Source organism: Falco biarmicus, chromosome 5, assembly GCF_023638135.1.
Source record: "Falco biarmicus isolate bFalBia1 chromosome 5, bFalBia1.pri, whole genome shotgun sequence".
NCBI classification, from domain to species: Eukaryota; Metazoa; Chordata; class Aves; order Falconiformes; family Falconidae; genus Falco; species Falco biarmicus.
Genome location: NC_079292.1, coordinates 45,267,005 through 45,293,570, shown reverse-complemented (window position 1 = coordinate 45,293,570; position 26,566 = coordinate 45,267,005). Strand labels below are relative to the sequence as shown.

Genomic DNA, 26,566 nt, shown 5'->3' with positions numbered 1-26,566 from the left:
CATGCACTATAGTTTTCTTTTTGCAGAGAGGAACTAAATAAGGAATTGTTAGACAGAAATAAAAATGTAATACTTATAAATTAATCAAATTTAGGCATCTTGGGGAAGAAAGTTCCATTATACTCACCTGCGTTCTTATGACTTGTGTAGGCAGCATCTTGTGTTTGACACCATGGCCCTGCAACATGCTCATGACAATGACAGATAAGTCAACAGTAGCCAAAAAGAGCTTTGTATTCACTTAGCTAAGCTTTTCTCTTCACTCATGCCTAAGGAAGGCAAGTGGTTTTTCAGACTGTCACATAGACCATTAAAACAAGATTATTATGACTCTCTTTAAGATATGTTCGTGACTTCAGGTGGTTATCTTGCATCTCTGTGAGCATTACGGAGTTTTCCAGCCATGCTAAATAATCACTGTTGAATGCTAGCATGTTGTAATAAACCACCTTCAGGGCTATAAAAAAGACCCTTTGATGGTAGACCAAAAGTAAGCATGATCTTTTTATTCATTAGGACTTTGACAGACTTAAGACTGGCTCTCGATGCAGGTATACCACAGGTAATGTAGCCACTTTTGTAGGGGAGAATAAGCTGTTCTGGCCTAAAGCATGTTTGCTAGTGTAAAACTGTTAATTTCTAAATTTATGCAGATAAAGCTGCATAAACCTAGTGTGTACACAAGCCCCCTCATGGAGTCCTGGTTCTAGTTCAGACATGCCTTTGATCACAGTTCAAAATGAAGATCCTAATAACATCACCAGTGACTAGCAGGCAGAGTATGCTGCTACTCTCTTCCCATTGAAGGAGAGTAATTGGGAAAAAAAATAATAAATGCAGTGACAAGTAATACACATTTGTGAAGATTTGTTGATACAAAAGGGTGTACAGTGATGCTCTTGCAGTAGTGATAAACATAAGACCTAGAAAGCAACTGAAGTGGAAGAAGATGAAACCTACAAATGCAAGAAATAATGCAGTATTTTTTCCTGCAGCCTTCACTTGATGCAAGGGCCTGGAGCAGGTAGGTTAGGAGGGAGATCTCTGATTGACCGGAAAATTGCCTGAAGAGTTGGCAAATGCAAGAGGGAGCTAGAGCCTGTCTAAAAGTGTATTGGGGCAGATGAAATAACAAGGGAAAGAACAAAACCACAAACATCATTGTACTACTGTAAATCCTTGTTGAAGGCACAACCTGAACATCATGGGCGTTTCTGGTGCTAGTTCTTCAAACTTTCCTAATGTGCATTTCAGGTCTTAATTTCTTGAAAAAGCAAAGGAACAAGAGAAGGAGTGATCAGGGATGCTGGGAGGTATACAAAAGCTTATTGGTGAGGAACAACAGTGTAAACCAGGTATCCTAGGCTTGGGAATAGAAACAACAGAGAGGTGATACGATAGAGCTCTTGTAGTATCATGAATGGAATAGAGAGGTAAAGGGAGTGGTCATTCATGATCTTTTTCAATACAAAATTTTGTGGATGACATGTTTCAGACAAAGAAACAGCTATTCCTTCACAGGCTGTAAATTTAAGATCTGTGGTTTCTCTCTATGGAAAATTATATATGCTAAAAAAAAAGTAAATTCAGAAGCCAACTGAACAAATTTTTTGATAGAAAATGGCAAAAAAAGTAACAGTTTCTGAAACTACTATGGGCCTTGAAAATCCTGTCATCCCTCCAATATTTGGGAGGGACTCGGGGGGAAGGTCATGCAGAGCCTCAACAAACTGAAAACATGTAATTTGTCAAGATGCAGTGTTAGTCGTTCTCTCCAGCCAGTCAAATTCCAGGGAAGGTCTGATACTACTAGCTTTTCTGTTCGCTTCTTTAAAGATTTACAGTTGTGAGGTGTTTTTACATCTGATGTAGTTAGAAATGTTTCAACATTTTCAAAGCTGTATTTTGAAGCATAATCTGGGCTTACATACAATTCATGAAATCACTTGTTTCCAGGGGCAAGGGACTTGATGCTGTATTAGAGTTGTGATATTTAAGCTTCTGGAAAATGATTTAATCTAATGTGGGAATCCTAATGTTGTTGTGACATTTTTCCCGAAGGCACAGAGAAAGATAACCATGCTTTTCTGGATGTATTTGTTATCTAAGTAGGGCACACTAGGTGGGGAAAAAGGGAACCTCCTTTAGACTGTGCTTTCAGGTATGTGTACAGAGGGCAGCTGGTGAATTTTTCTCTCAAGCTCATTCATTTCCACCTAGGACTCAGAGCAAGCAGAAGAGTCCATGATGGCATCAAACACAGGTGTCTCTTCCGACTCTCAGATGAAACTGGGTTTGCATGAAAAAACTTTTATGTTGCTTGCCCTTTCTGAGCTGCCCTTTACCAAGGCTAGCTTGAAAATGTGAAAAAGCTGAAGCTGTCTACAGAGCATCATTGACTTTAACAGGAAATGTGGCAGTTTGCACAAGGTGAGGAAAGGGTGCTTAGCTTTTTAATGTGAACTTCCCTGGGTGTAAAAGTTGAAAGGAACTAAATATGTCATTTGCCTATTTATATACTGCACCTTAAAGCCTCATTTTCTACTCTCTGCCCATGCTTGCAAAGTGCTTTCTTATGAGCTTGCTTATCTGTGCCTCGATGACTGCAGGCTTTCTAGAGCTGTTTTACTTTTTGTGGCCCTACATCACACTGCATCTGAGATTTTCCTCCTCACTTCTTGGTCTGTGCTCCCCTGCACTTGCTCTGCTCTGAGAAAGTCATTGAAGAAGAGGTCTACCTCGATCTGCTCCTAAGGCCTCTGCATAAGGCTTAAAAAGAATAGAAGAGCCACATAAAAAAAGAGAGCAATTGCTGCAGTAATTTGTCTCCAACATGAGCACTGACGTTCTGATGATACTAAACCGAAAGGACTTACTGCCCCTGCCAGCAGCAGTCTGTTATCGCAGAGATGATCTACAAAGCAGGTCAGGGCACTTGAAGCTAATTGACCATTGTTAGTTAATGGATTGTTTATACAGCTTTGTAATTCTGCATTGCATTATTATTGCTTATTCATGTTCATATTATCTCTGGCTAGAGACAGAAACATCAGGAAGGAACCTATAAATATATGCCTGTATCCCAAAGTGGTACAGGGTGGAATGTAACTAGGGCTGACCCAAACCTGACAGTTGCTACAGGGGGGTGCCTCCCCAGGTGGAGAGTGTCTCAGTCCCAGCACAATATAATTTGGGTACAGTTTGCTGACCCCATTTCTGATGCTAAAGCCATCTCCACCAGTACCAGAGTTGCTGTGCTATGCTCAGTTGAATAGTGCAGGCGTGCTGGATGAGATCCACTGAGTACAAGTGTTGCTCTGTACAGAGATGCGTGGTGCACAACACCTGCTAACCAGGACTAAGACATGACCAAAGCAGATGCCCCATCAGATGCCTTAGCAGAGTGACTTCTGAGTAGTGCAGGATGTCGTTCAGCACTGTAGCATCTCATGAGCCAACAAAACAAATACCACCATCACATAAAACTGCATGCAGGCACACAATAGTGTTTTCTATTTTTGGTAATTTCTGTCTTCTTTTTCTTCTTTATGTTTGATTTTATTGCTTCCTGACTTGGAAGTATTTTAATACTCCAGTTTTAATGTTCTCATATGCAAGTTTTATCTGGAGCATTATAAATTCTTTAGTGTCATAAGCATACTACCACTTTATAAGAGGCAAAATATGCTCAATGTAAAAGAAATGTGGCTTTGGAAAAAATTGTAATAAAAAGACATAGCTGGGAGCAAAAAATAGTTAGCCAGAAGCAGTATAGAAGCTGTTCTTCCCTGCTGGCAAACTGCATAGCTGAGATGCCTTGGTAGGAAGGGAATTAAGGTATTTCTCCTACATAAACCTGCAAGCTCAAACAGAAGCATCAGAGGAGAACAGAAGGGCAGCAAGATGAGCAGCTCCTCATGGAGACAAGAAGCTTGTATGAGAAAAAAAGATAGAAATATAGATAAGGAAGAGAAAGACACATGAAAATTTGAAAATACAGAGACTTTTGCTGCATGCAGGCATGGGGTGAGAGAGCTGAGTGACACATATAATACATGAAGGCTCAAATCTAATTCAGCATCAAAACACAAAATTTCTACTTCCCACTCTTAAGTACTTGGTTTGCAACCCGCCAAGTGCAGATGACAGAGCCCTGTCCAAAAGCCAGTCCTGCAAAGTGAACAGTCAGCTGTGTCTACTGGCCAACGTTTAAGTCTTTAACTTGCATTTGCGCCGCAGCCCTCAGTTGAAATGGTACTTGTGATCCATTATATTAAGCCAGAGGGAGCGGTGCGAGAAATTCCTGGGGTTTTGTAGCACCTAATACTGCCTGTCAGAGCATGCCAGTGTGCTTGTACCCAGCTATTGAGGCTACAAGCTCACCTAAAAATGACCATGCTGCAGGGACAGGTATGGTCAAAGGCCATGTAACCAAGTGTGCAACAGCACTGGCATTTTGGTGTCAGCAACTATATGGCCAAGACTGAAGGCAGGAGAAAAACTCCGCCAAATGTAGTTAATTGAAGACCCAGCCAGCAACATACTGCTGGAGAACTTGTCTTTTTTTCTAGATGTCTTGTATGGGTATTGTCACACTGCAAAAAAAAATTGGTGTCAACGTTAACAGCTACCCTTCAGAGGTCTCTGTGCTGTTTTCTCACATCTCTGACCCACAAACCCCAGGATTCAGCAGCAGTGTGGGTTATTTGCAGGAAGAATAGGGGGGGTTTACTCTAGATTCTGCTTAGTGTCAATAGTTCACTAGGTTTTCATTTCCCATAAGGTATATGTGTTATTTCCAATAGCTTTTCTACTTCTGATTCCACCTCCTTTTCTCTTTGTTCTTGTGCACGTTATCTGGGGATGTATTCTCAACTGCTAATATCTCTTTTCAAAGGGCTCCCACATACAACAGCAAGGTAATACTGCAGCTTGCTGCAATATTACTATCTTATGATTTTGCAGACTTCTAGTTTAGGAAAAGAAATACATGTAGAAAATAAAGTTCTGGTCTCTCTCTGGAAAAATCAGAAATGATAACTAAAAAGGATACTTCCGTCTTTATCCTGTGCCTGGTTCTCATGAAAATAATGGAAATTCACTCTCCTAGTCAAGAGAATGTCTTATATGAAGGAAATAACTGCAGTGCCAAGGAAAGTGGAGTGAAGAACTCCCAATCATATTGAATATATTGGTGATACACCTCTGGTGTAAACAGTGGTAGTTTTGAAGCACTTTTAGGCTATAAATATGTCTAAAGATTAACCTGTAAAATTTTCAGTAAAGCTGGCACATTCTTCCCCTTGTAGTTTGGTGTTACAATTTCATAGTGCTTTTGCTTAGTGGAAGAAATAAAAGGTTGCATGTAACCAGAGTCAAGTTGTTGATTGAACATAATTTTGGATGTGATCAAGCTGCAAATTTTGCAGTTCTTGGGAATAATGATCTGGCTGCAGTATCCTTAATTTTGATCTCTGAAAATAAGTGCTGCAGAAATAGTTTAGGAAGCTGAGTCACAGCTTCACAAGAGCGTATAGAATTTTCAGAATGCGAAAAAGCAATTTACTTGAACCTCAGAGAAATGTAGCAGTCAGTCTATGTTTGGAGCCCGTTCCTAAAATAGATCACTCATTTCATGACCAGTACATGAAACAGTTGTGGTTAATTTTTTAATGCCTTAGGGATATTTGCACAATATTTTGAGTATCACAAGTTTCTAGTGACTGCACAAGAAGTGAAAAGCTCATTTTACAGCTGGGGCTTAGCTTCTCACTGTTTGAAGTCCCTTATGGCTACACTATATGGCTAACATGGTCAAAGAAATGTGTTATCCAGGCATACTCATCATTCTGCTCATGGGGATTACTATGCTGCCTTTCTCAAGAATAAGGTGGCTGGGACTTGCTGTCTGTGCTAGAGAAAGTGTGATGTCTACAGTCTTTAGAAACAGCTGACAAATACATTAGCCCTGTAATTGGGAGGTATTGTGAGCAGTTGCTGCAGGAGAGCCCTTGTGCCTTTACGCTTCCTGCAGGAGATCAGCTCTGGCAAAGTGCAGTGAAGTCAGGTAGCAAGTATACAGCTTTAAAATGGCTTTATGCATTCAAAATCAAAGAGCAATTTGCCCAAACTTTCCTTATGTGTGCAATCCCACTGTTTTCACAATTCACCCATATAAGTGGCAGCTCTTTTCCCCTTGGTAGTATATTATGGATCAAAGTATATTAAGATTTCAGAGATTCAAAACCTCTCCAGTGACCTGGTGGTTTGCATACATTGACTTTCAGTGGAACTGGAAGAGCAGTCGTTAAGGCATTCTTGGACATTTCAGTGAGGGATGCCTTTCACAAAAATGAGCAATCTAATCAGTGATGTCTAACGATTTTGAGTGACTGCAACTTACAATGTGCTTGCAATATCCACATTTCTGGGTTTTAGGATCTGCTTTTCCACCTGCTTTTTAATTTGTTTTTTTAAAAGATAGGTTGCTGATAAAAGCAGTAAGAGTCACAATTAAATTAAGTGTAAAATTTAAGTGTATCATAGTATTATCATTCAGCTTTGCAGCCTGAAAGAGATTGTCTAAAGGTTTTCACCACAGTATGCTAAAGGTGATTCAACTGAAGCTGCAGCAATTGCATCTATGTGAATGTAAGGAAGTCAGAAGCAGCTTTAGTTACTGTAAGATAGTATTTCTTTCTAAGACTGTAAAATAGACACATAAGAAATTTCAGCTTTGCATTTCTCTTTGGAAAAGTAAGGCTTGTTTTTCATCACAATTTCTATTTAAAAATTAGCTATGTGACAAATTTGCAAGTGTTTGGTGTGAAAGATTATTTCCAGTGTTGTAAGTAGTGTTTCACAGGACTGGTAAAAGTGGAATCTTTTTCAAGCTTAAGATCATGTTATTGTGGCTTGCAGCCTTACTGTTTTCCTCAAAACAGACGTTTATTTTTTCTTTAAAAGGTAGTTACCATGTGAAGTGGTAACATTCTAACACTTCTAACACTTGTGAATGCTCAAAACAAAGAAAATATTATTGCCAAGTCTTAGTCTGTCAATCAGAAAACTGTCATTTAATAGATTCTGTGGTAGTTACCTCATTAATAGTGTCCTGTGTGAGCTCTTGGGTTTTTTGAAGGAGTGGAAGATAATTCTTCCTGCAGGCCACTAATGCAGTAAACCATGACTATGTATTAATTTAAATATCTATTGGTGTAGCTGACTCTGATGTCTGCAGCACAGCAGCAAAGATGTTCACATTTTTCGTTTTCATAGAAAATTAATGTTTTTATAGTTTTCTTTTTTTTTTTTTTCTTTCCCCAAGAACACTGTTACAACCCCATTTTAAACCATTTTATATTTTAGTTATTCTGTGCTGGTCTCTTCTATCTAATAGTACTAATTCTTATTCCTGTCAGGTGTAAGTTTATCTATTCATGGGGCTGAAAAGCGTGCACAAATCTGTCAGAGGAGAACTGCAGCAAGCTACCCAGTGTCACAGCGTCCACCTGTGGTCGGGCATCGTTCACTCCCACAAGTCAGAGGGTCAATAAAAATGGAAGTTTCATCTTCTGGATCTAGTATTTCAGCAGGCACTGGTGGAAAAACAAAACCCCATCAGCCAGGTAACAGATTGCTTTGACACCTTCTTTAATTCCATTTCTTGTATGATGTGCCGTGATGTTGTGAAGCTGGTATTAACAGCATCAGATCATGCTTGCATGGAGATCAATCTATTGATTGTCAGAGCTATCAATTGGTGTTTCGTCTATGTTTGGTATGTTTTTGTCAATTATAGATTATAGGGAGTAACAACAGATGGGGCAGCTGAAAGTGGGAAATAAGAATGTAAGTTTAATCATAAAAAAAAGCATACAACATGTAGTGGTATCCAAAATTTTAATGTAGAGAGAGCTTTGGGTTATTTTTTTAATATTGTTCCCCTTATATATGTTTTATTTTGCTAAGTCCTGAGCTAATGGCAATGCTCTAGAGGCTACAGGCATCTCCCATGGAACTCTGTAACTGACATTAACACTGGATGTGAACAAAGGCATGATCCAGAGTGTAGATCAAAGTCTTGCTGCTGGAATGCAAACAAAAACTCTAGATCTGAAGGAGATTTTACAACATATGTTAACTGGTTAACAAAATGAAACTTTTTAAAAGAAAGCCAGAATCTCCTGGGAACCATCAAGTTCTAATTGACATCATGAGTTCATTCCTTGTTATGTTAATTGCCAGAGCTATTTTAGAAGTATCTTTTGTTATAACAGGGGAGTACATTTGTGGTGGCCATGTTCAGTCATTCTTCACAGGGAAAACTAAACTCCAGATTTCTTTCCTGAGTAGAGCAAATTACGGCTGCCCATAAAGTCAGTTTTGTAGCTTCTGTGTTGAAGGGTGTCAATAATCTTCCAGTGTAGCTGCCCAGGAAAGGGCATGATGCACCCTGTTTGCAGCTAGTTGGGTGCCACGGGGCACAGTCTATTTATGTGAGACAGACAGTTCTGCCTGCAAGCCCTCAGCATGTTTCCATTACCTTGTAGATCTAGTAAATGGCTTAATTTTTGTAAAGTTAAAAACTGAGATTAATTACTGTGGGTTGCTATGCAGGTCTACTGCCATGAGTTTCAGGCACCCATACTATTTAGTTACCACAATCTTTGACAACATAGATTAATTAAGGATTTATAGTGACTCATAACCATATGCTTTGTCTATTTCATTTCCACTGTTTGTCCATCTATTTTTTCTGTTTCTATGTTTCTTCTTTGAAATACAAAAAAATTGCTATTACAGAAATGTTTTTGATGTTAAAGATATATAATCATGACCACAGCATGTTAAAAGATTGACAAAAAACCCCTGCATTACAGTTGGCAGAAAAAATATCTTGAACGTGCACAATAACTATGCTCATTTTGAGCTTCTATGCATTCTACATCTGTGTGTTGATAGATATGGCCTGTGGTTTAATACTAAATAATGTATAAGCTGGCTTATGATTGAGAAAAAGATCTTTTTAGGTAGACACCAGAGGTTTCCTAAAATGGAGCTCATTAGTGAGCATCATTTGGATGATGATCCTCTGAGGAATTAAGCTTTCAGCACAGTAATATGAGATTAGTTTTGTCTATCATATTCTACTCTTTAGACAATAAGAGCATCTGTGACCTACAGAGAACACGCTTGGCAGCTTGGTTCAAGCAGGCGTTTAATATTATGAGCTTCACTGAAGTTCACAGGAGTTAATAGTACCCAGAGCCTTAAAGGCTGCAGATTTTTATAAATATGTCACATGACAGGAGTCTTCTCTTAACCAACTTAACAGTGTCATTGTTTCATCTAGAATGAAATAATGTTTTTGTGATTTGGAACTCACTTTTTAATTCTATATAAGAACACAAAGTTTGTCTCTATGTCCAGGTTAAATTACAATCATTTGATCTGGTACAGCCTAAGAAAGATTATAGTCAGGCAGCAATAGTAATAAATAGCAATCCTAAAAAATGTATTTATTTAAACCTAAAATCATATGTTATTCTTTCTTACTCAGCCACAAATTAACAGCAGTAGATTCATAAATAATTAGCCTAATACACTAGTTGAGCAATGGCATTACCTTATCTAAGACATTATAAACATTTTAAATAGTTTGGTGTTTTAGAGAGAAAATGTTCTGATGTATATTAATTAGGTAACAGATCTTACACCACCATTCTCCAAGTTATCCTCCTGCTATTACATACAGTAAATTCCTCAGGGTTTTGCTCAGTCTAATTTTAAATAGTTCATACAATTTGGGGTCTTCCTTCTACTGGAGTGCTGTTATCACAATCAAGTATGTCTCAGAGTAGTATACATTATATTCAGTCTGAAATTTCCTTTGTCCAGTTAACAAATATTCCAAACATGGAGACAGTCTAGCATAATAGATTGTGCACAAAGGTATTTTGAGGACTTAAAATGGCATTTCTAATTCTTAACAATGAGAGGCTAGAACTACAGAAAGACAAGATTCTTGATAAAATGACACTTATGAATGAGTTGTTTGGGGTTATTTTACCTCTAACATCAGACTGCTGTTTTCTGCATGTCAATTTGTTTCTCTTGGCCACTTTTCTTCTTTCTAGAATGACAGCTTTTATTATTTATCATGGATTCTTTCTAATTAACAACTGTTTCTTTTGACTCAAGTTCATAGGTAGCTATATGCTAAGGAGGAGGAACTATAGATACTGTTCCATGTTACAGCACTCCTTTATGGCTTGCTTCCCTGCCAGTTTTGTTTGTAGCTGGTAAGAAGCTTGAGACTAATGACTTCTACTGTTACCCTGGGTGTTAGAGTGGCTAGCAAGCAGTAAGTCGTCTGTAGGCTTATAAAAAAAAACAAAACTTACAAGAAGTTGTCTTGTGCAATCTTGCAAAGAAGTACTGCTCACCCACAAGCAGAACCACAACTTCCGAGCTCTTATTTTAAGCAGATCAGAACGTATCAAATAACAATCAAAACACAGAGGAAAATGGAGAAATTTTTGCAATGGAAAAAAATGTCTATTAAAGGCGAAGACTCCTGATGCCTTTGCAGGCACACCTGTGTGAGGGAAGTTCCTCTTAGAAAGGAGAAAAGCCAAGACAGGTGAAGCAATCAGATGGTAAATTTAGATGCAGTGATATTAAGGCAAATACACATTGCTTCCAGAATCCAGGAGGGACAGTATTTTTAGCTTTGAGAAACCTCCAGTTATGTGAGCAGTTGTGGTATATTGTGGCTAATGGAGTATAAGGCTACTGAAGTAAAGATTTCAAGTGCCTGGGGCAAACCTTTGGCTGCTGTAGATTGTTTCAACTCTCCTGAAGATGATTTATGATTGATGCATCTGTGTTGCACACAGGAGGCTTATTTTGAAAGCAATAACAATCAGCATTCAGGTTGTCTGTAAGAGCTGGAGAACCACGCACCGAACAAGCTTTGGGGGGATTAAACTGTCATCCCAGTCCGTTCCCTCAATGTCAGGATTAGGAAATATGGGGACAAAAAAAAAAATGCTTGCGTCACTTCTGACAGCGTTGCACCTTCGCTATGGAAGAAGCAGGCCTTTACGTTCTGGGTTTCTGCCTGCTCTTTCTGTTGATACTCTGTTTCAAATCAGGATAGTGTTACCTTACTTCTTCCTGTTGGTGACCAATTTCTTTATTCTCAGACTCTGCAGAGCTTGTCAAACTTGCTTTCTCTAGGAGTCATTAAATTTCCTGGGTATGGAAAAATTGCCTAAATAAATAAGTCTAAGCAGCACTAAAATGAATTTTTTTATTGTGTGAAACTCTGGAACCTTCTTAGGTCTTCTATACTTGCAATGCTTGCTAAAATTTGTTACCTGTTTTGTAGTAACAGGGATTCAAAGATTCCTCAGCAAGGTTTTTTTTCTCTATGCTTCCTGTAAAGGCCTCTGGTTAAACTTTAATACATTTTGAGGTTTATATAGAAGTGTATATATAATAATGTAGATACTCATTTATATCACTTGTACAAATTAGTTCTGCAGGCAATCTACATCTCCAGCAAGAAGGGTTGTCTTTGAAGTAATTGATTTCCAGAATTCAGTAAATATGTAAATTATGTGTTTCCTTCACTCCAGGAAACACATAAAAATATTGTAGACATTTCTGCTTTCAGAGTTTACTGTTCAAAAAGATCTCCTTCAAACGCAAAGAACAGTACATTTTGGAATGGAGATTCCTTGCTACCTGAAAGATATAGGTCTGTCCATAATATCTGGAAGAACTTGATGTTCAGTGGCAAGGAAACACCTGCTGAAAGGACTGGTTTCTGGCATTACAGTGGAAGTCTAGCAGGGTCATTGGAATTCAGTGAGAATCTTTTTTTGGAAGTCTCTTCACTTTTTATGACAAACAGTACCTTATAGATATGTACAAATGCTGAAGGAAAATGTGTTTGACTTAGGCATTCTTTTGTACAGTTTTGGATCCTCTTTTTTATTGCTCATCAAACTGCAACTTTTTCTTTTTCTTTTTTTTTTTTTTTTTATGCCTGTAGTTATTGGGTATGAAAATGAGAAAGAGCTAGTGGTGTTGGCCAACAGAACAACTGACTTAGGAGGCAGGGAAAAATGCATGGCTCTTGAAACTGTGGCAATCAAAATTAAAGGAAAAAAGTAAATCATGTTTAATGAGCTTAGTCACAACGTAATGAACTTTGAATCAAGGAAGCTGGAACTGAGTCCTTCAAAAATGACCATTTACTGTGCCAAAGATATCCTTTTCTCATCACAAAATGTGCACATACTGGTCAGCATTCACATTTGGTTGCGAATGGTCCTTAAAAGATCTGTGTTAGATGTGATTTGTTGGTTAAATCACATTTTCTCTTTGCTGACTGGCAGGACTTGTGGCAGACATGTCTTTCAGATTAAAAGAATAAAACCCTGTAAATAATTCTGCCAGAAAGCTCTGTCATGCAAATATTTCTTGGCAGCAAACACATGCATGGTGTGGGAATGGCTAATGTAAACTCACCTGAAAATTTAAATTCACACTGAGAATAGTGTGCTGTTATCTTACTTGTCTAACATTATTAGAGGAACAATCTTTTTCAATATACCTTCTGCTATGTGTATGTAGAACTTCCTCACATATGGAACAAAGCATGGAAAAAGCAAGCCAGTATAAAAAAAAAATTAATATTCCCTTCATTAAGCTAATTTTCATATTAAAAAAAATATGCTTACAAGAAATGTCCCTATGCAGAAGGAACGTTGATGTCAAAGAAAATAGCCTGCATGCTTAACTTTTCTCTTTATCTATAGCCTATGTTCAATACAATGCAAGTTTGATGCACCAAACAAAATTTCTCCCAAATCTGTCCCTCAAACATGAGTTGGAAATACCTCCCTGCTGAACACAGAGACAGTGCATTCTCCTTACTGTTGGTGCTCTGGAGCCTCTGCAAAGCTCCTAAGGAGAACAGTTTGTCTCAATTACAATGAGGACTTTTTGTCACTGGACTGAGTGACAAGTGTCACATTGTGATTATGAAGTATTTTGAACTTACGAGCTGAACTAGCTAGCAGATGATGCAGAGCCTGAGTTCTATCACATTGCTTAATCATTCAGCCCATTTCATTCTTCACATCACTTTTCTAGGGCAAAAGCCACTTCTTTGAAAATTCCTGTTCCTAAGCTAAAGCCTCCTAAAATGTTCATTCTAGCAGTTCGGAGAACAGTTTTGCAAACAGCATGTGGAAAAATAGAAATAAAAAAATTAGAGGATAAATCACTGTTGTTCAATGTTAACTATCTTATTTAATTTAAAAATATTTTAATTGCGTCCCTCTATCAATTTGTGCTACAGGTGACACACAGAAGTACTGAACCTGCCTAGACCTGTCCACGCTTTTAATAAGGGCCTTCAAAAATAATATTAATAATTTTAAAAGGTGACTTTGAGGGTGTTCTACTTCTCTGAGGAGTATATATTTATAAATCAATCTCTTTTCAAAGACTTATTTTTTTTCCCTTCCTGCTTTGATCAGTCTCCTGTTTGCTGTTGTAATATGGTCTTCCATTCACTCTTGCAATCAATTATGAATAGTTACTTTAAAATCAGTACAGCTCACCCTCAGATTTTGGCTCTCCTAGCTGTTAGTTTATAACACGTAGTCATCTCATAAAGACTGCAAAATGTCACTCTCTGTGGATGTTCTTGATCAGTCCACCCTCAGAGAGTTTCCTCTCAAAGGGAAACTTGTCCAATGCAGGAACAGGCAGCCAGATGTGGCTCAGCACCAAGCAGGGAATATTGCTGATCCTAAAGCAAAGTTATAATGTCCTGAGACCAGTGTAGCATAATTGTCTTAAAATAATTAGAGAAAATTCTTGACTGCTCAAGCTTACGCTGAAGAAAATAGACAATATATATAAAATCTGGCAATGTTTCTGAGAAAATGATGACCTATTTTGTTTTTAAAATAGCTTATGATTCAAGAAGCCATGAGAGACACTGAATAATCAGTTATTAAGTTCCTTATGTTCCTGTAATGCTTGACTGAAAAATGAGGCTTTCTCTTAGCTCTGTAGTTCTTCCTTAAAGGGGGCTTAGTATTATATAAGCCTCTGTTTCTAATGTGAAATAAGTTTCATATATTCCAAGGAAATATTCTTGCAGGTAGACTATCAAATGATGGAACAAACTAGCTTCTGCTTTGGCAGAGATGCTTTTAAGATCAGAAAAGGGATTTGACTGTAATAGGGCTGCATGGTGCTACAAATTTCCACAAAAGGTTTTGTTCCATTCCAAAAGATAGCAAGACCTCTTTCCTAACACCAAGCCTGTTGGTTCATTCTGAGATAATTTGTTTTAGATAAGCATCCTATGTGAACATCCCAAAACTAGTCCATGCATTTTAATGGCAAAGTGCTCTTATTTCTCCTTAGTGGGTTTTGGTAATTACAGTAGGTTGCAGGGCTTTGTAAGAAAGGCCAACTGTACCAGTACGAGGGACAGGATTCCTGCTGCTTGTGAGGTACTCTCAAAGATGAATAAAAATTCTCTCATTCTTCAGCTCCAGTTTGTACCTAAATGATGATATTTATTATAATCTCTCCCTAATTAGGTCTCCACACAGTCAGACAGGTAGGCTAGAACCATATCCTCTACCTATGATAGAGTCGGATTCACTGTTTCATGTTTAGCTTCTGTATGGGAAGCATATTTCATGAGGTCAGCATGATAGCTCTTGTCTGAGACTAAAATAAGAAAGGCTTTGCGGTGATAGTGAATTTCTGGGCTTCATGGCCTTTGCCTGGCTGTTGGGACTTACTATGACACTGTGACTGAGGAGCAGACCTGCTAGCCCATGAAGGCTGGAAACAAGGTAAGTAAAAAGGAGGAGGGAGGAATGGGATGGCTACCTGTTAGCTCACAAGTGACAGTGAGTATAAAATGAACGGATTTGTAGAAAGGGCATTGATAGCCATGAATCGGTTATCATCTAGATGAAACCTTCCACTCCAGAAACCTCTAAATTTCTGCAAGCTGGAAGGGACAGACTGGGGACAGACTGGATGCACTTGCCCTGTTTGTATTCCCTTTGCCTAATCATTTGCTGTCAGAAATAGAATCCTGTGCTGGATAGACCTCTGTTCTGCTATCCTGTCTTTAGGTTAATCATTTTCACATTTCTATGTTATGTTCATTCCTCAGTGGTCTCAGGACAGCTGAAGTTCCCAAAATGGTTTACCTGCTGGTACTTTCTGCAGGAATGAATTACCAGGATGCGTTTAGACTGTGAAGGAAGTGGTAGGCTATGGTATAACATCAGTCTATAATTGGTTGTTACAATAAAATCCACCTGGAAGATAAATCTAGTTGTCTTGATTCTCCGTGTTATAGTGAAATAAATCTTTGGCGCCCTGAAGTTATCTGCTAGGTCATGCCACTTATCCCTGTGCAGCCAGCTTTTCTGCTTGTCTCTTCAGTAAACTGCTGACTTGAGTCCTAGGCAAGCTTTTTGCAATAAACAGTTTATTCAGCAAATGTTGTCTTCATCTGCTCTTTATGAATTGCCTGCTAACAACTCTGATATTGTTAAAGGTAGATGGTAACTAAGGGATTTATCATTCACAAGTAGTTAGATTTTTTCAAACATGGGCAAATGTTCGAACATATATGGTAGTGATCTTTGATAGCTATGCTTTTATATGTGCACTCACAGTGTAAGAGGAAAGAGGTAGAACGAAAAGGCAATCATTCCTACTGTTATTTTGATATAAATAAGAGTAATAAGAAATGGACTGAATTGTTCAGTCTGTTTAGATTTCAGACTTCTTTCTAGATTCTCATTTGCAACACATAACTGTGCAGACATGTCTCTGCTTAGTTACATACTGTGGCTTTGTGCCATTTTCAGATTGTCTCCTGTGGATTCTTATCCCAGGCATTGTGGCACTTGAAAAGGATCATTTTGTTCCCAATAGGAAAGCACACAATTTGGTGCTCTGTCCCTTTGTATTATCGGTGAAGTGCTTCTAGGCAGTAATTCCAAAGTCTTGTTGTGCAACATTGTCCCTCTACTGATTGTGTAAGGATCTACACAGGGGCCACGTAGAGCCAGGTAGTTGGAAATATTAGGCATAGGAAGGTGTGACATGTTATGCTTGGGGTTTCTGTGTGGACATTTGGGTCCTTTCAACTCTCAGAACATTGAGGCATCCCCTGAACATATATGGGAAACAAAGAAAGAGGTTGTGCGCTTTTGCACAGTCGTCGAGTGGTTTGGGTGCTTGTCCATGTGGGTAATGTAGCTTGTCATTTCACCTCAGCTGTTGTCCCATTTGAAATTGCTGCTTAATAGGTGCCTCCCTATTGATGATAAGAGCACAGTGTTGGTGGGTTTGACAGTCCCATGCCCACAGTCCGTTCTGGGCAGTGACTGAATTAGAATGCAAGAATGGAGGGCTAGCAGGACCCTGTCCCCATAGTCTAGTGTTCAGGCTATTTCGGCAGTAGAGGAGATTTTTAAGGTATGGCTTTGCACCAAGGGCTATCCGTTCATTTTGTCTGTGGTCATCTGTGGAAAAGGCATACACTGCCTGAGAGAGAAAGAGATAAAGAACAAAAATGCTGAATGTAGGACTCCCGACTTCTCTGTAATTAATTGGCTGAGTGGACTTCTTTATGTGTGATGCCAGCCAGGGTTTAATGGATGAGAGGAGAGAGTGGACATTATGCCTTCAAAATACCTTAGTCTGATAAGTTAGTACTATTCGGTGTTTAGAAAACTTCCCTTCACTACTGCTGCTTCTGGAAGATAAGAAAAAAGTTTGTATTAACATGATTAAACACATGTCATGCCTTACAGTGTATTGCAATACAAAGGGAAACTATTTTTAAATTGCCTTTATAAATAATTCCAGTGTTGTTATCACCATACCCTTGACATGACCATGCACAGGTATAGCTATGGCATAGGTTCTTCATGCTAAACAGAATGATTTGGATTTTGAATTTCTCCCCCCACCCCAACATTCATTGGACTTTCTTAGGAAAATGAAGTAGCCCTATGTCTTAATTCCAATGATTTTCAAAACTAACAAGGCATTTTTCTACTTTTACACACAGCTTTTGATTCTTGGACACTAACATGCAGACACATTATTTTATCCATAAACAGTGAGAAAGCTATTAAGATAAATGGTGTTTTTTGCATAGTGGAAGATTTGATTAGCTATGCTGAATAGTGACAGAGTATACACTTTTTTTTTAAGGTAATTGGTAATCCAATTAAGAGTATCAAGAGTTATATCCAAGTTCTTACATATTTATAGACATATATGGCAAACTACCAGGTCAGAGGTTTTTCAAAGGTCTGCAAATATTTCCACAGGGTACCCAATCTTTTCAGTCTTGGAAGCACATTGTGTATTAATGCTGTTATGATGGAGTGTTTTGAATTAGATCAGAAGTCTCTAAAGGCCTCTTTTTCAAGAGGCATGTATTACCTATTATTTATGATTCTTCCGAAATTGAATGTGCTTTGTAGATAGATGGGGATAAATCCCATGACCTATACAGATAAAAGTATGTCAAATCAGGGAAAATGGGGGCCTTTAAGATACTCCCAGTTTGTCACTACAAGTATGTATGGGCTGGCACTGCCATACCATGCGGAAACTACCGCAAGTGTGGCAGAGAGCTGGTCTTACCCTGGTATGTTGCACTGTCTTAAATATACAGATATGTCAGCAAGTTCTCAGAAACAGAGAATTAAACAGATGACTTTTCCTGTCTTTATCCCCACTGCCATATTCAAAAAGAACCCCAAAATGGAAACAAGCATCAAAATGAAAGAAAAAGGCAACTCATCACCACCCTACACACACACCCGCACCTCTTGTAGAAACCTGAAATTGTGTTGAAGCTGTGAGGTAGAGGAAGTTTAGTGCTACTGGTAAGGAGCATGGACAGAAGAAAGCTTCTGGGTAATGGTCTTGTTCCAGAAAGGAGTCAGATGCTGAGCTGATGGGCTAAAAGAGTTGCAGGTTGAAAACAGAACCTTTTTCTTCTGTGCAGAGAAGGGGTAGCTCGAGGCAGGACGTAGGATAAGTTTCTGCATCATGTGCTGAGAAGATACTTGTGAAAGAAGACATGCAGCCTTTCCCCTGACTTAAGTGAAACTTTTGGTGGAGAACCGTGCAGGTCTGAGGGAGCTGCCCTCTTGCATGGGCAGCCACCTTACTGGTGTGCAGTGGCTCCGCTGGGAGTGAGGCCTAGTGAGTGACTACAGTTCATGCGGGGAGCAAGGGCTGCAGGAGAGTGGTGGGCATGACTCACCAGTGTAACTGGCCTATGCACTGGTGGCTTGCAGATCATCAGTGTTTACCTGATCTCCCAAAAGACCTTTTAACATTTCCAGAGACAATTGTTCTTAAATGCTTGTGGGGAGGGAAAAAAATAGATCTTGAAAAATGCTGATATTGCATATTTTCATGTTTGTACAAGAGGAAAACAAACACTGAAAGACAGAGTTATCTTTCATGACGCAAAACTACGTGGACTCAGTCTGTACTTTCAGGAACTATCTTAGCTGTACATAGGGAGGACAAATCCTTCCACCTGGACAAAAATAGTTGTAAGGAAACTAAAAAAAAAATATCTTTTTTTTTCTCTTTTTTATTTCCATTGAGGAAAGCAATATCTGCGCTGAAGATAGTCAAGAGGAACCAATGTTTTATGTTTCATACGAAGCTGATCAAATGATCCTGCTGATACTAAATTTTTGACTTTTGTAATTACAGACCCACGAAGTGACCGCATATTTTAAACATACCTAGTATTTCCTTGTCCTACAGCTCTATTTCTTTATTAATCTGTTTCTTCTCTTTGTTATGTGATAGTTTGTCTTATCAACAATACTTCCTTAGTGTGGAACTGCACTACTATACACATCAGTTTTAAGAGCAACATCAAGAAATTTCATAATTTTAATATATGGAAACATATCTAATATAATCACTGCAGTAAGAATGATGCACAGAGTAACACTCTGGCATACAGTAGAGAAAAATGCTTAGGCAGAAAGAATATTACAATATTAGTTGGCGAGGAACAAAATAGAATATGATATAGGATTTTTTTACAGAAAACAATCTGAGATTCTCTCTGACCAATGTAGCAAAAGCAGCTCTCCTTTAAAGACTCGTTATGAGACACATCAGCCTTCCACCTGATACATAATTAGCTAACTCTGAGCCACTGCTTTGAGGCCAGCTTTATCTTGCTGGGAAGGCATGTATATTTGCATATATTCTATGACTTGGAGAACAGCTTCTTTTTTTTCTGATGCAATAATTGTACCAATATGTTTTTCATGCATTGAAGTGTGTTATCCAGTGCAGTTATGGGATAGGTACTGGGGAGACCCACTATGGTGTACATTTTTTTTCATTCCTGTCACAGAAATGGGAAATGCCAGAACTGAGATCAGTAAAGCTATGGATTTCACATGTATAGGTAACACCTTAAACAATTTCCATTTGAAACTGTGCTTTTGCAGTAAATGACCTGCCAAACACTCAAAGTGAGAAGCCACTAGAAAAATGCATCTGCAGGGGTGATCTTTTCCCCATGTTGAACTGGGTTTGCCTCCAGTGAAAAAGGCATCATGTGCAGCAGCTTGCTTTAACAAAGAGGCTCTGGTGAGAAGGAGCAACTTCTCTGTAGAAACAACAGGCAGTACTTAATGTAGCAAAACAAGACTGCTCATATTGGAATTGTATTTGCTCTTGCTAAATATTGTCCTGCTAGAGGTAGATGGCCCTGTGATAGGAGCATCTACCCACATGGTGTACTAGTTATTTGCTAGTCATATTTAATGTCCATGCTGAACTGCAACCATTGTGAAAATACATGTTTGCTGCCAAAATTATTTAAAAAAAAAAAAAGAAATTGGATCACTATTCTGATAGAAGTTGTTAGCTAGATGCCTTTCCAGAAAGATCCTTTGAAGCTGTAAATTTTTATCTTAGAAACTTCTAGAACCGTAGACAAAAATTTGTGTTCACTTGCTGAGTTAATTGCAAATCAGGGACAGCAAAGAAAAGGGGCTATGATTTCAGAAAGCAACCGAGTCAAGTATTTCTATTCTGACCAATAAGCAGAACCTTCTGACCCACAAGCAGAACCTAAGTGGTAAAACGCTTCAAGAAGCACTGGCTATCTCAGCAAATCATAAAGATCAGCTCTGTTCTGACATGTCCATTCAAAGATATGGAGTAAATATGAGCCATTTATTGTGCATTGAGATCAAGCAGCACTTATTCCTCAGCTTAATTTTATATTCTTTATTTTGGTGCCGAATACCAAAACCGTGCTTACTTTACTGTGCACCCAAGTGCTCATACTCAATTTCAGAACACAATATGAGGGTATCCATCTACAAATATGATCTGCACATCACAGTGCATGTATAAAAAAGTGTACAGGCTTTCAAAATCTGGCTCCAGGCGTTTACTGTGGAAAAAAATAGACTTTTGCTTGTAAAATTAATGTCTAAAAAGCTGATTGTGATAATTGGCTAGATACTAGATACATGTAACAAGGCCTCATCGAGCAATAAATCTGAGTATGTTCTTAATTCTAAGCAGATGCAAAACCTCTCTCACTGCAGTAAAATGCAAAATGACCTTGTTTAACATTAGTGCCATATAAAATACTTTGCTATGTAATTTGCTTCTCTGATACATGTTATAATTTCAATATATAGAAGTATGTTAAAATCCTGGTTTAGAATAAGCCATCTTGTTCAGCCTCTAAAAATGAAATGCCTTTTTAAAATATCTTTTTTTCCCCTAACCTAATTAGCAGAGATCCTTCAAAACAAAGGGAAAAGGATGCTATTTCATGCACTACTTTATGCATCAATGAGTAAATCAGAGTTAACGCCATGAGCTAATATAAACTATGACTTGAGTTGAGCTAAAACATCTCAGTTCAGAAGAATCCCAGACAGATCGTTTAATAAAATTGCGTAACATTTGATAATCCTAATATTTACCTCACTTTTATTTGTGTTTGTTTATTTCTCATGTTTCTATGGAAAGAGGGTCTTTCCTTCCCAGCCTCCCAGGCATTATTGCTTGGTGTTTACTCAGTGGGATGTGTCACTATATAAATCAGCAGCTGCTGAAGTAAGAAGGAAATGCTAAAGCTAGTGATCCCTCAGTAGCAACAGTGGCACAGTTTGTGATATTGGGGATCTGTGCTACAATAAAGAAAATTAATCTCTTTGGGATGCGGGAGAGAACACTGCGGCATTGTCTGATGTGGTGTATGATGCGAGACATACCCACAATCTGAAGAGCTAGGATGAAATCTCTGTCTGCTAACAGATCAGCAATCACCAATTTGGCTAGTCCGTAACTCACCACAGAGGGACTGTTTCTCTCAGCTAAGGAAATGCAGTACTCCCTCCTGTGAAGTGGGTGCTGAGGGAGAGGAAGGAAAGTAGAAGCAAATGTGCTGTGGTTTCCATTCTGCTCATTGACACCACGAAGATCATGGGTGAAGAAAGTGTTCCTACAACCACTTATGTAAAAGCTATGTTGTTGGCAGATGCATTTATTTTCCTCCGTGTGTTGGTGAAGGCAAGTTGATTAGCCATGTATTGTATCACAAGTGGTTGGTAGAAGAATATGTCTACAATTTTAAGTGAAATCAGACTGGATGATGTTGTTGATCTGATTTTGGGCAGTGAGGTCAGATATTAAGGCTACTGTGAATCAGAGAAGCATATAGGACTGTCATTTGTGTGGATTGTTGGAAGCTCCCCATTCTTCAGGTAAGTCAAATACAGGAGAAGGGATTCGAATGCAGCAAAACTTGCCTTGGCTTCATAGCTGTACAGCAGTCAGGTTTAGGCCGGACATTTTCTGACAGTATTTTTCATAAATTAAAAAATGGCTTTGAAATTGAATGTGTACATTCTTAAACAGTTTCATTTTATGAACAGGTCTGTGGTTAGACAGTCCATCAGGTACCAACGCTTTGGGACCACTGTTGCTGGCTGCCTATCACGTCCTTTCTCCCTGGCCCAATTAGTTCAGATCTGTTGGAGATGCTGCAGGGATCCTACCTTCATGTGTTCTGAGGAGCAGTGATTTGGGTTTAAGAAGGATGGAGGGTATGGGGGAAGAGAGTGTGTTTTATGTTTGTCTATATTGTCATTATTTTGTGCTAACTATGGTTGAAATGAAGAAGAGAAGCTAGTGGATTTGAGGATGCAAATATGTAATGGTATATGTTAAAAGTGATAGCTAAGTATTTAACAAGAAACTGAATGACACTACATTAAAGCTGCTTAACAATTATTGTCCATTGCATACTTCTCTACCTCCACCCTATTGTTTATATGTCTTTTCCAGCAGATGCAGTATTTTTCCTTGATCCCTAGAATTCTCTTCTGGGGCAAATCCTAGCCTCCCACCTCTGAGGCCATCTGCAGATTTCCCTAGGCTGTTATTATACGAATAATCAGCTGTCTTACTTAAGAAATTCTCTTTGTTCTACATCATTAAATGCTGACTCCTGCTGCTGCTATGACAGATCACTTTACAGGAACCTACAAGGGGAGCTGTCTCTGATGTTAACAGTGAGTCTTTGCTGTGGAACAAAAGAACATGCTGGGGCAAGCAGGAGATGGTTTGAACTTACACTTTAACAGTGGGAAATAAAAAAGGCTGAAGCTGGCATATGTATACCCATTTTGAGACCTGTATTTCCAGAAAGTGAAGAAGGGTCTTTAAAATAGGGTTGAGTAATTTTGTGCCATCAAGGCAGTTGCGCGATGATCACTTGGCAAGGGGAGGGGAAAGATACAGTGGGCTAGGAGCAAATTCAAAACAAGACCAGCTTGTTATAGGAAGGCTGTAAAGGAAAATGTTTCCATCAAAAGCATGAGAGACAGTTTCTAGTAAAGGCACAGTAATAGACTAAATGACCTGAAGGTTTATTCTTCCACCGTGGCCTTTTTGTTCTGAAGTCCTTTCCCAGATACCTCCCTGACTGTTGCAGCTATCTGCTAATCGTGTATTGGTTACTCTCAAGAGCATCATCTCTAACTGATGCCTTTGTGAAAGGTTTTGCTGCCACTCTTTAAAAACCAGCAGCAGCCTTCTTCTTCCCGGGCTGTATCTAAGTACTCTGTAGCCAGCAGCTTAAGCCCTTGTGCCCAGTACCTTTTCCTGTCTAATCTTGATGTACAGCTATCTTTCTCTGGATGGAAAGAGTATGTTATCAAAACTTCCTGCTTTCTTTGCTCACGTTGTAAGAACACGGAAATGGGCAAATCTTGTGCTTATTTACATGAGCAAATAGGTTTGAAACTATGACCCACTAGCCTGTTCTTATTCTGCAGTGTTTTTAAACAGCAACCATTATATACCAGTGTGACCCCCTTCGAAAGGGACTGCAGTACTGGGGTGCTTCCTAGGCATGCCATCAGCTTGGCATGTGAGAACTTATGATGTCCTGTGGCTGAAACATGCTGTCCATGCTCTTTTTGTCCTAATGGTTGTTTTCTGTCTTGAGACTTAATTCATCCTTTGTGTGTTTTATTTTAGCCTGGTTGTTCCTGTAGTGCTGTGTTATTTGTAACAACACTTCTCATGTGTTTTCACATTTTGGAGTTAGTTTTGTAGATGGTATGGTGAGGGGTTGTTCATGGCATGATGGTACATGTTCACCTGAATGAGGGACTTGCCAGTGGTGACTCTGCATCATTGCTGACAGCAGAAAATGTTGTTTTCATTCTATTTAGCTTTAAGTCGGTCCATTTTCTATCTAAAGCTGCTTGGCTTGAAGAAAAATTGGTTTGCTGGGGGGGGAGGAAAATAAGTAGCTTTATTCAATGTGTATGTTCCCTCACCTGAAAGCCCCTTGGCTGGATTTTCTACTGGACTGTCACAAACCCCATCCATCTCTTCAATTTCCTCAGAAGGAAGAGAGGATTTGCAGGTTAACCAGCTGGAAATGCAAATACGGATAAAACCAGACATACAGAAGACAGATGTGGACTTTTCAGAAATTCTTAATGCAATACAAGAAAGTAAGTTATTCCTTGGATGCAAAATTTGGCTTATGGTAGAAGAATCAATTGAGATGCACTGAAATTATAACCGAAGGAACATACAAAGTGATGAACTGAGTGATAAGTGAGTATGTATCAATAAAATCTCTGAGAAAAATCAATGGGTTATTGAAGGCCAGTAAGAAACCTTTTAGTATCAGAGAAGTCTTAGTAAGAATTTGAATTATTTTGTGCCTAAGGATTCCAGCAGTATATATTTCCTATGCAGAAGTAATCAGATGTATTAAGATTCCTGTTATTTTTAATCCATTCTTTACACTTTTGAATGGCTGCATGAACAAATAATGTCGTGCAAATGCTGCAGTCTGGGATCTGTCGTGCAAATGCTGCAGTCTGGGATCTAAGACTGGATTTAAAGTTCTAGCCATTTCAAAGTGTTGGAGTATAATCACAATTTTGCAGATGGTAATTTTGGGGAGCGGAAGTGACGACCTTGTCACAACAACTGAAGGCCTGTTCACATGTAATGTGCTGTGGACTAAGAATTGATTGGTCCACCCTTCCTAAATCAAATTGCAGAATGATCTCAATACTTGTGCTAGAAGAAATATTACTCCTGTAAACAGCGGAAGACACCCCCCCTACCAAAACCAATGCAACTCTAGAGTCCAAAGAATCTTGAATTTTAGTGGGAATTTTCCATAATAGATTGAAGACTCTTAGACAGGCTGAGAATCAAAATGCATGGCATGGCTTCCTGGTTTCCCTTTTTCAGTTTTATTTCAAACTAGGTGTTTTGTGTAGCAATTTTCTATAGTGAAAAACAGCAACATATATTCTTGAATGATAAAGGATGTATAAGAATGTGTAAACCCCTGCATTCTGCCTGATTTTTGTCTTATCAAGAAGGAACCATACAGTGGTAGGGTCAGGTCATTTGGTGTTGGTATTATTTGGGGGTAAAGGGAAAACTCTCAGATTAGGATAACAAGGGTAATAATCTGATAACTAATCACCTCATTATTTAAGATCTAGGTTTAGGATGAACCCTGTGCTTTGTGACTTAAAAAGCTTTTCCTGTCAGAAAACCTTAATATGAGATTTTGCTTTCTTCCCCTTCTCCACACCTGCACAGCCCAGATACAGGCCTGGGGGCAGTTGGGATGTGGACTGGAGAGGCTGAAAAGGCATTAGAGTCTTCCAGAGGCTGAATAGACAAGATAGATAAGCAAATTAAAGATGGGAGAGGCCATACTGGAATGTAAGAAACAGTTATCTTCTCAGTTTCAAGCAATGGCTGAGAAGAATAAAAATGGGTTATCTGTCTAAAATGATTAGATGTTGAGATTAAATTTATTAACGGTGTTTGCCCAAAGCAACTTCTTTTTAAAATGGCCATATCTCAGCTTCCCTTTGGTACTGTGTCTGATTATATGCCTGTGCTGAATAATCCCACATTTTCATTCAACAGGACACAAATTTGCTTATAACCTCAAATGATACACTTCTAGATTAAAACCCTTGCTTCTTTTAAAAGTATGCCAATTTTCTGTGGCCATAAAGGTGGTGTTCCTCTGACTTGAACACAGGGGTTTGCAATGAAGGTATTAAGACCTTAATTCATTGTCTGTGCTCCCTTTGCGATCAACAGAACACAACTAGCATGTCTACAGCCCAGTTTGTCTCATTTGAAAGTAGATGTCTAATATAGATTAGATGATCTGCAATTTGGAAATGGCTATTTGCCTCTGCTGCCTGCAGGTGGAATTTAGGGAAATAACCTAACTTGAATCACTACCACAGCTTAGACACAAACATATGCACTGTGGATGAGTAAATGTAGGTGAACGCTACTCTAAGTAAAACAAATATATGCTAGTGATTAATGAATATAAACTGAAAAGAAGTAGGCTCTCAAACTGTTTTAGCAATTTGAATATAATTGCAAAACTGAATAGCATTAAACAAAGAGTCTTTTAAGAACTAACATTTTAATTCATAGAATTTTTTCTAGCCATTTGAGAAGGATACAACTTTTACAGCCTTGGACACTGTTTTTTCCTTATCCAGACCAGATATGGTTGCTGTTGGGAAGTTAATCTGTATGTCCTTCAGTTGCATTTTCTTCTGGAAAGACAAAAGGATTGCTATGACTGTACAACTCGGTTTGCAAAGGCTTGTTACATGTCCAGGAGAATGCCTTCTCAGCTGCAGTCTGTTGGGATATCACAATTAAGATAAACATGCCTAAATACTTTTTCTAGTGTGGTTGCTCTGAATAGTTATTTTTATTTCCAGTTGATGTTAGCACTGAATGAAAATTTTAAAAAGCTAACAATGCCTTTAAAGACTACATATTATTTCTTGCCAGCATGAGTTTACCGAGCATTTCTCTATTCAGGTGGTACCTTGTGCAACTTTAGCTAGATGGTACATGTTTCTGTTTGGTAGGCTGC

The 26,566-nt window shown here is 38.6% G+C and overlaps 1 protein-coding gene across 4 annotated transcripts in view; it reads left to right on the top strand.

Annotated features, from left to right (window-relative positions):
- Window positions 1-26,566, top strand: part of ANO4 (anoctamin 4) — a 198,186-nt gene that overhangs the window by 52,505 nt on the left and 119,115 nt on the right. For all 4 annotated transcript variants that reach the window (XM_056341686.1, XM_056341687.1, XM_056341683.1 and 1 more), the window contains exon 2: window positions 7,422-7,628. In XM_056341686.1, coding sequence (XP_056197661.1) covers window positions 7,559-7,628 — 70 coding nt within the window. In that variant the 5' untranslated portion in view covers window positions 7,422-7,558. The remainder of the gene's footprint in view (window positions 1-7,421; window positions 7,629-26,566) is intronic.